This window comes from Peromyscus eremicus, chromosome 3 (assembly GCF_949786415.1).
Source record: "Peromyscus eremicus chromosome 3, PerEre_H2_v1, whole genome shotgun sequence".
Lineage (NCBI taxonomy): Eukaryota > Metazoa > Chordata > Mammalia > Rodentia > Cricetidae > Peromyscus > Peromyscus eremicus.
In genome coordinates, this window is record NC_081418.1 from 132,234,233 (window position 1) to 132,245,300 (window position 11,068).

General features: G+C 51.7%; 1 protein-coding gene across 1 annotated transcript; it reads left to right on the plus strand.

Moving 5' to 3' along the window:
* Positions 1-565: 565 nt before the first annotated feature.
* Slc25a18 (solute carrier family 25 member 18) lies at positions 566-10,510 on the plus strand. The gene is made up of 9 exons (XM_059256873.1): positions 566-594; positions 2,088-2,210; positions 2,380-2,435; positions 4,830-4,920; positions 5,741-5,859; positions 8,564-8,753; positions 8,944-9,098; positions 9,549-9,624; positions 10,160-10,510. The coding sequence occupies exons 1-9, from the start codon at positions 575-577 to the stop codon at positions 10,299-10,301; spliced, it is 972 nt and encodes a 323-aa protein (XP_059112856.1). The 5' UTR covers positions 566-574; the 3' UTR covers positions 10,302-10,510.
* The last annotated feature ends 558 nt before the right edge of the window (positions 10,511-11,068 follow it).

An 11,068-nucleotide genomic window follows, 5' to 3' on the forward strand; every position in this document is an offset into this window, starting at 1 on the left:
AAATGTGACAGTTGCTTGGTGGGTAGTGCACACCTTTAATCCCAGCACTCTGGAGGCAGAGACAGGTGGATCTCTGTGAGTTTGAGGCCAGCCTGGTCTAAAGATCCAGTTTCAGGACAGTCAGAGCTGTTACACAGAGATACCCTGTCTTGAAAAAAAACGAAACAAAAAGTTACTGGAGACCATCTCAAGTATTGCAGTCCTTGTCTACTGTGAGAGGGACTCCTGGTAAAATTTCTTCATAGCCCATGTCTCCACTACTCCCAGAACTCCCCCAAAAGCCTTTTGGGATGGCCTCTTAATTTGGGCTTCTCCTTTCTCACCCCCTCCCTATATTTTCTGATCAAAGTCCAAACAGTTAAGGATTCTGTCTGAATGCACATTTCCAAAAGGTCTAGGAAGGGGGGACATGGGACACGCTGGGGCCTGAGGAATCCCGTGTCCTGTCAGCTCTATGGAGGACTCGAGTCAAAGACACACTTTTTCCCTCTCCACTGGCCTCAACAGCAGCTGCTGCCTGTGAGGACGCCACAGCCTGAGTCTTGGGAGCTGCCAGTGCTTGATCGCCGGCAGGATGTCCAGCCAGGACCTGAGGTAGGCCCCCGGGGGCACTGGTTGAGGATGGGTGGCAATGGTACCATCTGGTCAGTGCCAGCTCTAGATGAGGAGAACCGCAGAGGGAATGATTGGGAAGAGAAAATGAGACCTGTTGCCCCAAATACATATTTCCCCAAATACACAAGCAGACACACACACACACACACACACACACACACACACACACACACACACACACTATTGTTAAAATACAGTTTGCAAGCTGGGCATGATGGTGCATGCCTATTTCCCATCTCTAGGAGGTAGAGGCTCAAGGATTAGGTTTAAGGCCAGCCTTGGCTACATAGTAAGATTGAGGCTAGCCTGAGCTACATGAGATCCTCTTTATACTCCCCTCCCCTGTAGTAACGTTTTCAATTGTTTTAACACATCTCTTCAGGGAAGTTTCAGCCATGGCCCTCTTCGTTACCAGTTTCTTGCTTACTTAGGTCCCTTTGTGAAGAAACCCACTGTGACCTGCATTCAGCTGTTCTCCACAAGTGTTATCCCCATGGCTGCCCATGGCCTGCAAGATAAGAACATTTGACTGTTTTCCAAGGAGTCTGAGAAAACTTTGTTTTCTATTCCCAGACTCGTATCTTTAGGCAGGAAGAGGAGCTGTGTTGCCTGAAGCATGTGTTTAGAGAGGACAGATAGCATACTGCTTGTTAATCCTGGTTATCTCTTGCTAAGAAGAAGCACCCATGGTTAGAGACAGGGTATCTTACCCGTTAAAAAAAATTTTTTTTTAGGTTTATGCGACTGTTTTATCTGCATAATTTTTGTGCATGCCTGATGCCTACAGAGGTCAGAAGAGGGTGTCAGATCCCCTGGAATTGGAGTTACAATGGTTGTGAGCTGCCATGTGGGTGCTGGGAATCGAACCTGGGTCCTCTGCAAAAGCAACAAGTGCTCTTAACTGGGGAGCCATCTCCCCAGCCTGGAGGGCTTCTTGTCCTTAACAACAGCTGTCATTTACCTGGTGCTCATTTGTTTAGTCCTCACACAGCCCCTTAGGTGAGGGAAATGGAGGTTCATAGAACTGAGGCAGCTTGCCCAAGTCAACTGCCCAGCCAGAGTTCATCTGCACCACCTTCTCCTGACCTTCAACTGGAAAGGAAGTTGGAGCTTGTTTGAAAACTTTCTCTCAGGCCTCCGAGGGTGAGGCTGGAGGGTATCTTTGAAGGCCAAGCTAAGGCCTGCCAACTCCCGGGTGGGCCCCCGTCCCAACAGGCCTGCAGTGTCTTAGCTTGGTGACCCCTTCACTGTGTCAGCGCTAGACGATCAGGCTGGTCAACATGGGCTTCCTGGAAAGAGGTTCCTAGCCTGTGTGGAGGGAGGGGACAGGGACTGACTGATAGCTGGAAGCCCCTTAGCTGCCATTCCTGACTTTCTCTGCCTGGGCCTGCTCTCATGTCCCCTACTGAAGCTGGCTGTCGCCAAGTGTCCTCTCTCTCACCACGTCTCTTCCTCTCCTCCCCGTGGCCTAGCATCGCTGCAAAACTCATCAACGGAGGTGTGGCAGGACTCGTGGGAGTGACCTGTGTGTTTCCCATTGACCTTGCCAAGACCCGACTGCAGAACCAGCAGGGGAAAGCTGTGTATAAAGGAATGTAGGTATTGGTGGGAGAAGTGAAGGCCGGGAGGGCCCCAGGGAGGGTTTGAGGTTTCCTTTGCTTCGTCAGGGAGGGAGCTGGGAGGCAAGGCCAACTGAGGTGCGCCCAGGAAGGGGAAGAGGTACATTTGGTCACTACTAACTTGCTTTGTGGCCTCTGCTTCTAGGACAGATTGCCTGATGAAGACTGCACGTGCGGAGGGCTTCCTGGGCATGTACCGAGGTGGGCTTCCTGGGCATGTACCGAGGTGGGCTTCCTGGGCATGTACCGAGGTGGGCTTCTGAACTCCCGGAGTCCAGACTCCTCTATCAAGGGTGATGGGATGGTGCATGCAACCCACCGCTTGTGAGCTTGTAACACCGTGGTGTGGTGTTCATTCCACACAGGGAGCTGCTGGGTTGGGGCCTGGGATACTAGGTGTCTCTGGACTACCCCGGCTTCCAAGAGTCTTCAGTGTGGAGACAGCTGCTTCTAGCTAGGGCTTCCTTGGAGGTGCTTGCTTGTGCTGTGATTAAAGCAATGCCCCAGCCTTCCCCTGTCTCCCTCCCCTCTTACTCTCTCTGACATAGAATGACCCACAGAGCCGTGAGCTCAGCCCCACATGACCCCATGCTGCTGTCTACAGCTTCCACATCCATAAAGAGACCTTGGGATGTGGGTCACAGGTCGGTGCTGGGAAAGCACTGATATGCTGGGACCCCAGGGAACAAGGACAAACGTGTGTGGATCACCCAGTTCCCATAAAAAGGGGGAGCTGACCAATTCCCCAGGCTGCTTATTCACCATTAGAGGTGGAGATACCAGCAGGATAGAATGTGGTGACTTCTTAGCCAGGTGTGGTTGCATACACCTGTGATCCCAGCATTTGAGAGATGGAGCCAGGAGGATCAAGAGTTCGAGATCATCCCCAGTCACAAAGGGAGTTCAGGTCCAGCTGTCCTAGGCTACATGTGATCCTGTCTCAAACAAACCAAAATGAGAAACAACAAAACACACATAGATGACTTCTTGGTAATGGGGCACATGCACCCAGAAAGAAAACAGGAGGTTAAGGAGGAGAACGGGACTAGAGAGTGGCTCAGCCATTAAGAGCAACATTGCATCCAGGTGTTGGTAGTGCACGCCTTTGATCCCAGCACTCGGGAAGCAGAGGCAGGCGGATCTCTGTTAGTTCGTGGCCAGCCTGGTCTACATAGAGAAACCCTGTCTCAAAAAAAAAACCAGAAAGGGGGGGCTGGAGAGATGGCTCAGAGGTTAAGAGCACTGCTTGTGCTTCCAAAGGTCCTGAGCTCAATTCCCAGCAACCACATGGTGGCTCACAACCATCTGTAATGAGATCTGGTGCCCTCTTCTGGCCTGCAGGGATACATGCAGACAGAACACTGTAGACATAATAAATAAATAAATCTTAAAAAAAAAAAACAGGAAGGAAGGGAAGGAGGGAGGGAGGGAAGGAAGGAAGGAAGGAAGGAAGGAAGGAAGGAAGGAAGGAAGGAAGGAAGAGAAAGAGCAAGCACTGCTCTCCCAGAGGACCTGAGTTTGGTTCCCAGGACCCACATTTGGTAGTTCATACCACCTGTAATTTCAGTTCCAGGAGGACTGTCTTTGGTCCTCTCTATAGGCACTACACACACAGACACACACAGACACAGACACACAGACACAGACACACAGACACAGACACACAGACACACACACAGACACACTCACACTCACACAGACACACACACAGACCATGCAAATAAAATAAAAATTTGGGGTTGGAAAGATAGCTCAACAGCTAAGAGCACTGGGTGTCCTTCCAGAAGTCCTGGGTTTAATTCCCAGCACCTGCATGGCAGCTCACAGCCACTTGTAATTCTAATTCCAAAGAATCAGGTGTGTCTTCTTAACTTGCAGGTACCAGACATGCATGGGTGCACATACATGCAGGCAAGCACTTACAGACACAAAATAATCTTCTACAAAGTAAAATCTGAAAAAAAGAAAATAAGTAACACCAACAAACCAAACCAAACCAAACCAGACAAGTGTGGTAGTCCACACGTTTAATCCTAGCACTCAGGAGGCAGAGACAGGTGGGTCTCTGTGAGTTCAAGGCCAGCCAGGGCTGTGTAGTGAGACCCTGTCTCAAAATTTCCAGAGCGCCTGCAGCTTGCCTGTTGCATGGGAGGACAACATGCTTCACGGTGGCATACCTGTCATGCTTGTGCTCAGGAAGCAGGAGGATTGTGACTTCCATGCCATCCTGGGCTGTGCCAGGCCCCTGACTCCAAAATTAAGAGGGGTCTGGCAGGTATCTCAACCGCTGAGGTGGTTGCACACAGGCCTGGCAACCTGACCTTGATTCCAGAACCATGTAAAGGAGGAAGGAGGGAACTGACTCCAGAGTCGTCCTCTGACCTCCACATGTGTGCTGGGGCATGTGCATGCCCACACACGGTAATACTGAATAGATTACAGATAAAAGGAAAACGGTATCTGTAAGACAGACTGTGTTGCCTTGCGTGGCCTCTGCAGACCTGTTCAGCCCCGAGCTCTGCCTGTCAGTGGCAGACTCCAGGACTGGCCACTTCTGCAGCAGCCATTGCTCCTGTCTTCATGTCTCACCTCCAGGGGCTGCGGTAAACCTTACCCTCGTCACTCCAGAGAAGGCAATCAAGCTGGCAGCCAATGACTTCTTACGGCAGCTGCTCATTCAAGATGGGTAAGGCCTGGTGATGGTGTCATAGAGCCCTTCACTGTATATTCAGAGACAATATATTCAAGAGAAAATACAGAACACACAGAATATATACCGATGTATTTAGCAACTAGCTGCTACATTTTTTTGTTTTGTTTTTCATTTTTTGTTTGTTTGTTTTTATTTTTGAGACAGAGTCTCCCTATTAAGCTCTGTGTGGCCTGGAACTTACAGAGATCCTCCAGCCTCTACCTCCTGAGTGCTCAAAATCGTAGCCTTGAGCGGCCACACCCAACAAGCTGACAGATTTTTAGACATTAACCCCCAAACACCCCCACCCCACCCCTCCCATCCGTCTTCTGTGTCCCCACTTGTCCTAGGGACGGTACTTGAGAGGCTGGAACAAGAACCTGACCGGACACTGGTGTTTCGTAGTTCCTGATTTCATCTCAGGTATACAGGCTGCCTCCCTTGAGCCTCTTTGGGAAATCTAGCTTCAAGCATGCTCAGTGCATGGTCTGTACTTCCAGGAGGTAGGCGGCAGCCGCAGGGGAGCTGCAGCAAAACTGAGGACAGCTTGCTTTACACACAGTTTCAAAAAACAGAAAGGAGAGCCAGGCACGGTGGCACACGCTTTTAATCCCAGCACTCAGGAGGCAGAGGCAGGAGGATCTCTGTGAGTTCGAGGCCAGCCTGTTCCACAGAGCGAGTTCAGGACAGCCAGGGTTACACAGAGAAACTCTGTCTTAAAAACAACAAAACAGTTCCAACTATCAAAGAAGGTGGATGGGCACAGTGAGGCAGGGCCAGCCTGAGACTAAGGACCTTACTTCTGGTCCCACAGGGTGCAGCGGAACCTGAAGATGGAGATGCTGGCCGGATGTGGGGCTGGAATATGCCAGGTGGTGGTTACCTGTCCCATGGAAATGCTCAAGATTCAGCTGCAGGATGCTGGCCGCTTAGGTGAGGCACATCCCAGCTCATAGCACCAGCAAGGCTGGGATCAGCACAGGGGACACTGCACCGCACACTCCCACCACCAGCCTCGCACGCTCAGCTTCTAGGTCAACAGACATGTTTTTAACCCTTTCAGCTCCAGACCAAGGAGCAGCAACAAGAGCCTGGGTTCTAGAAGGTGGAAGCTATCTCACACCTCCATGCTGATGCCTTGACATTCAGGCTGGATTCCTGAAGATTTTTTAAAATGGAGCTTAGGGGGCTGGAGATGGCTCAGTAGTTAAGAGCACTTGCTGTCCTTCCAGAGAACTGGGGTTCAATTCCAGCACACACATGGCACCTCACAACCATCTCCAGTTCCAGGGGATCCAGTGCCATCTTCTGGCCTCCTTGGGCACTGCACACATGTGGTGCACAGACATACATGCAGGCAAAACACATACACATAAACTAGTAAACATTTTTTTTTTCAACTATGGGCCTTGCAGTGGTGGCGCACACCTTTAATCCCAGCACTATGGAGGCAGAGGCAGGCAGATCTCTATAAGTTCGAGGCCAGCCTGGTCTACAGATTGAGTTCCAGAACAGACAGGGCTACACAGAGAAACCCTGTCTAGAGAAACAAACAAAAGCAAAAATTCAAATGTGGAAAGACAAACAAATCGGAATGCTGACCATGGCACACATACAGTGAGAGCGAGTGAGAGCCTGAGGAAGAGATGGGGCCTCTTGGCAGGGGTCAGCCAGTGTCTGGTTAAATAAGCTAGTGTGTAACACACTCAACACCACTGCCCTCGGCTCCGCTGTGCACATTTGTGCTGGAGTCCAGCTGAGTTCCAGATAGGGTTATAGCAGTTTCAGCAGCTCCAGGAAGCCCATGTGTTCCTGTCTGCCAAGAGGAAGCTCCTGCCTTGTCACCTTTTCAAGAAATTCTAGCACAAAGCCGGGTGGTGGTGGTGCACGCCTTTGATCCCAGCACTCAGGAGGAAGAGACAGGTGGATCTCCATGAGTTCCAAGCCAGCCAAGGCTATACAGTGAGACCCTGTCTCAAAAAACAAAACCCCAAACTAACCATCCACATAAAGAGCAACAGCAAAGAAAATGTGTGTAAGAGTGGTGGGCTTGTCTGTAATCCCCGGGCTGACGGGGAGCTCAGCCTTGGCTAAAAGAACCACATATACACACATGGCCCCGTGGCTGCTTCCCTCAGGTTCCGTCTAAAAACTGCTGGGTAGGCAGGAGTCCAGTTTTCCATCTGAGCCTTTCCTTCTCCTCACCCCACAGCCCTTGCCCAGACCTGGATATTGAACCTTAGCAGCGCACATGCCAGTCAGCACATGCCAGTCAAGCCCTGAGCCACACCCCAGGTCCCCCTAAAGAAAAGCAGACAGAAATGAGACAGTCGATAGATAAGATAACTGCCCCCATTGCTGCCTTTGGACGCTAAGGAAGGCCGGGACGTGAGTTGGGATTATTTCCTCTGAGCAAGAACTTAGTAACGTCAGCCAAGAACCTAAGCACTTCTTGTTGCGGTTGGTCTTTGTGGTGGGGTCAAAGCCAGGGCCTCATGACCTCTGGCAAGTGCTCTACCATCAAGCTGTTTCCTAGCCTGCTTTGTCTCAAGACCAGGTTTCACTATACTGCCAAACTGACCTTGAACTCTTGGGCTTAAGCCATACTCTTGCCTCAGGCTCTTGACTAATCGAGTCTACAGGTATATAATACTATGTCCAGCAAACACTGACTTCTAAAATAAATACACTCTCTCAGTACATTAAATCCTATGGTCATTAGTGGGACCCACAAGTTCTACCATATCTATTATCAATCAATCAGTAACCATATCTGTCTGTCCGTCCATCCGTCCATCCATCCATCCATCCATCCATCCATCCATCCAGTAAGATGGCCTTGATGCAGCCCAAGTGGCTGACATCAAAGTCACAATCCTCATGCCTCAGCTTCCCAAATGTCAGGACTACAGACATGCACCAATACACTCGGCTTACTCACCTTTACATGAATTACTATTATTTTTTTGAAACAGAGTCTCTTGTAACCCAGGCTGGCCTTAAACTTGCAAGATAGCTGGGGGAACTCTCCTATACCCCGATTCGCCTGCAATTTAAATGCTCAGGGAAAATAATTCCATCTCAATCACTAGATGTTTGTCTGTTGTTATTATTTCTTGACTCTTTATAGGCAGGGTCTCACTAGGTAGCTCTGGCTAGCCTGGGACTATGTAAACCAGGCTGGCCTCAAAGTCACAGAAATCCACCTGCCTCTGCCTCCTGAGTGCTGGGATTAAAGCTATGTGCCACCATGCCCCATGTTTTTTCTTTAACTAGCAGTAATCCTCCAGCCTCAGCCCTCCAAGTGAACAGACAAGCCTAGCTTCAGTTCACCAAGTCATAGGCATTGAATATGACACTAAAATGGTGTAACACTGCATTCTGTGAGTCGGAGGAGGTGATAAAGGGCATGTGCCCTTGATCTTGGAGTAAGGGAGGATGCAACCCTGGAAGACCGAGGAGGTGATATTAGACAAAAGCATTTGCTGATGCCGTTTAACATTAAGCAGAACATACACAGTGTGACCATTCAAGGGTTTTAACCAGGCTGGGCTGGGCGGACGGGGAGAGGTCCACCCCTGAGAACCCCTTGGGTACGGGCTGGGCTTGGTGCAGACATGCTGCCTTTCCTCCCCAGCTGCCGGTCATCAGGGCTCTGCCTCGGCTGCGCCCACCTCCCGGCCCTACAGCACGGGCTCCTCCCGGCCCTACAGCACGGGCTCGGCTTCCACCCGCAGGCGCCCATCGGCCGTCCTCATTGCCCGGGAGCTGCTCCGCACTCAGGGCCTGGCTGGTCTCTACAGGGGCCTGGGTGCTACTCTCCTCAGGTGAGGCCTCTTCCCGAGCCCGGCTCATCGTACCAAACTGCTCTCCCTCCCGGTGGTTCCTCTGCGGGTTACAGGTGTGGGTGGGTGGAGGGAGCAGGACACGGGAAGAACGTCCTCTCTGCCAAATGGGGGCGTTTCTCCCATCTGCTGCGCCCCAGGGCTCCCAGAGGGTCGTCCTTCCCTTCCACAGGGACATTCCCTTCTCGGTCATCTACTTCCCCTTGTTTGCGAACCTGAACCAGCTTGGGGTCTGCGAGCTCACCGGCAAGGCTCCCTTCACACACTCTTTCGTGGCGGGCTGCGCAGCAGGTTCTGTGGCCGCCGTAGCTGTCACCCCTCTGGACGGTAGGTGTGGAGAGGGCTGGGGTTGGGGGTTTCAGGTCATCCCGCTTTCCGGATCAGGCTCACACAGTCTAAGCACAGACGGAACTTGCACTAGCAGGTCAAACAGCCCCGATCCCCAACACCCTCGGCATTTCGGCTCAGGCTGACCACCCCAGAGGCCCTCAGAGAAGGTGGCTACATGTCCTCACTGTTCCCTGTCACCACAGTGCCTCACCTTCCACAGGAAGTGCTTTTCCTTCCCGGTAGTTCCGAGTCTGAGAGCTGGCACTGGGGAAACTGAGGAGATGCTCCCCGTGTGCTCGGGGCCACACACAGCCCCCTTAGAGGCAAGCAGCAACACTTGTCCCTCTAAAGGGGAGGCAGAGAAGGCCGCTCACCTCACAGCCACTGAACTGGCCTCACAGGGCCTGGTCTTTGTTTGTTACTTGCTTTAACTTCTGCTTCACCCAGTTCTGAAGACTCGAATCCAGACCCTGAAGAAAGCCCCGGGCGAGGACATCTACAGTGGGGTCACTGACTGTGCCAGGTAAGCCCAGCACCCCAGATGCCATGCCAGCTCAAGGCCAGTTCACGGCAGGACTTGGAGCTGCTTTGGAATGTGTTGGCCCCTCACTTCTCAGAGGACGCAGTATTGGGAGCTTCCCGATTCTTCCATGAGTCTCTATGCTTCTCCCCATTCCTCTTACCAAAGTCCAGACTATTCGGAATTGCTAAGTCCCTCTCACACTGCAGCCTTCGATACCAAGAAAGGTGCACAAATACTTGGCCAAGTGGGGTTTAATAGCTCGTCTTTGGCCTAGCACTTGAGAGGTGAAGGAGGGAACACAGGTCAACCTAAACTACCTTGAGGTCTTGTCTTAAAGAAGGTAGGAGGTGGCAGCTCATTTGTAATCCTATATAATCCTACACTCAGGAGGTTGAGGTCAGCCCAGGACTAGCCTGGGCTCTATCTAGAGACCTTCTCCCCAAATCCAACAACAAAACCAAAGTAAAGCTTGGAGAAAAGTCATGAGAAAGCATGCTCTTAGCCTTCAACTACCAAGGCTCTCCTTTCTTCCCAGGAAACTCTGGACACAGGAGGGAGCAGCCGCCTTCATGAAGGGAGCAGGCTGCCGGGCCCTGGTCATAGCCCCCCTCTTTGGGATCGCCCAGGGCGTCTACTTCATTGGCATCGGAGAACGCATCTTAAAGTGCTTTGAGTAATCTACGGTGGCCCTCCCTTGCTGCCATCTCTGGCCCTACACTTGAGACTAGGTGGTAGCGCCAGAAGCCCAAGATGCCTACCCTGTTGTACATCAACTAACTTGTAGTGCTACCTCAGAAGAAATGACCCATTTCACTACTTACCAGGGGCGTTCAGAAGCCCCAACCACCTGCTTAACAATAGAAACGGCCTCGTGTATTATGGCAGGCGCAGGCGCAGGAAGGATGGAAGGGCTGGTCTACACCAGCATTCCCCCTGTAGGACAGTGTTAATCCCAGCACTCACACTGTGACATCAGAAGTAAACCTGGCCTGAACCATGTGCCCTCCTGAGCATCACTAATGGTCAAATGAACCCAACCGAGCAGTATGGCCACCTCAGGGTCGCTGTCCTGCCCCAGATGTCCACCCTGAAGTATGGTCCCGGATCCCTCCTAGTGGGTGCTTGTGGGACATGACCTAGAATAAAGCTGGCTAAATCCTTGTCCTGTAATCAGCACAGCAGATGACTGACAAGGAATGTCTCCTGAAGAACCAAGCTGTGGCTTCTGGGGCCCCACTCCTGACTGTTGCCTAGCGGTGGAGAATAGCTGGGGACATTTTCACACTGAACCTCAGTGTGTGTGTGTGTGTGTGTGTGTGTGTGTGTGTGTGTGTGTACACGTACCCTGGGAGCCGGAAGAGAGGGCTGGATGCCCTGAAGCTCAGGTTACAAGCAGTTGTGAGCTGCCAGACCCGGGCAGGAACCCAGGTCCTCTGGAAGCAGC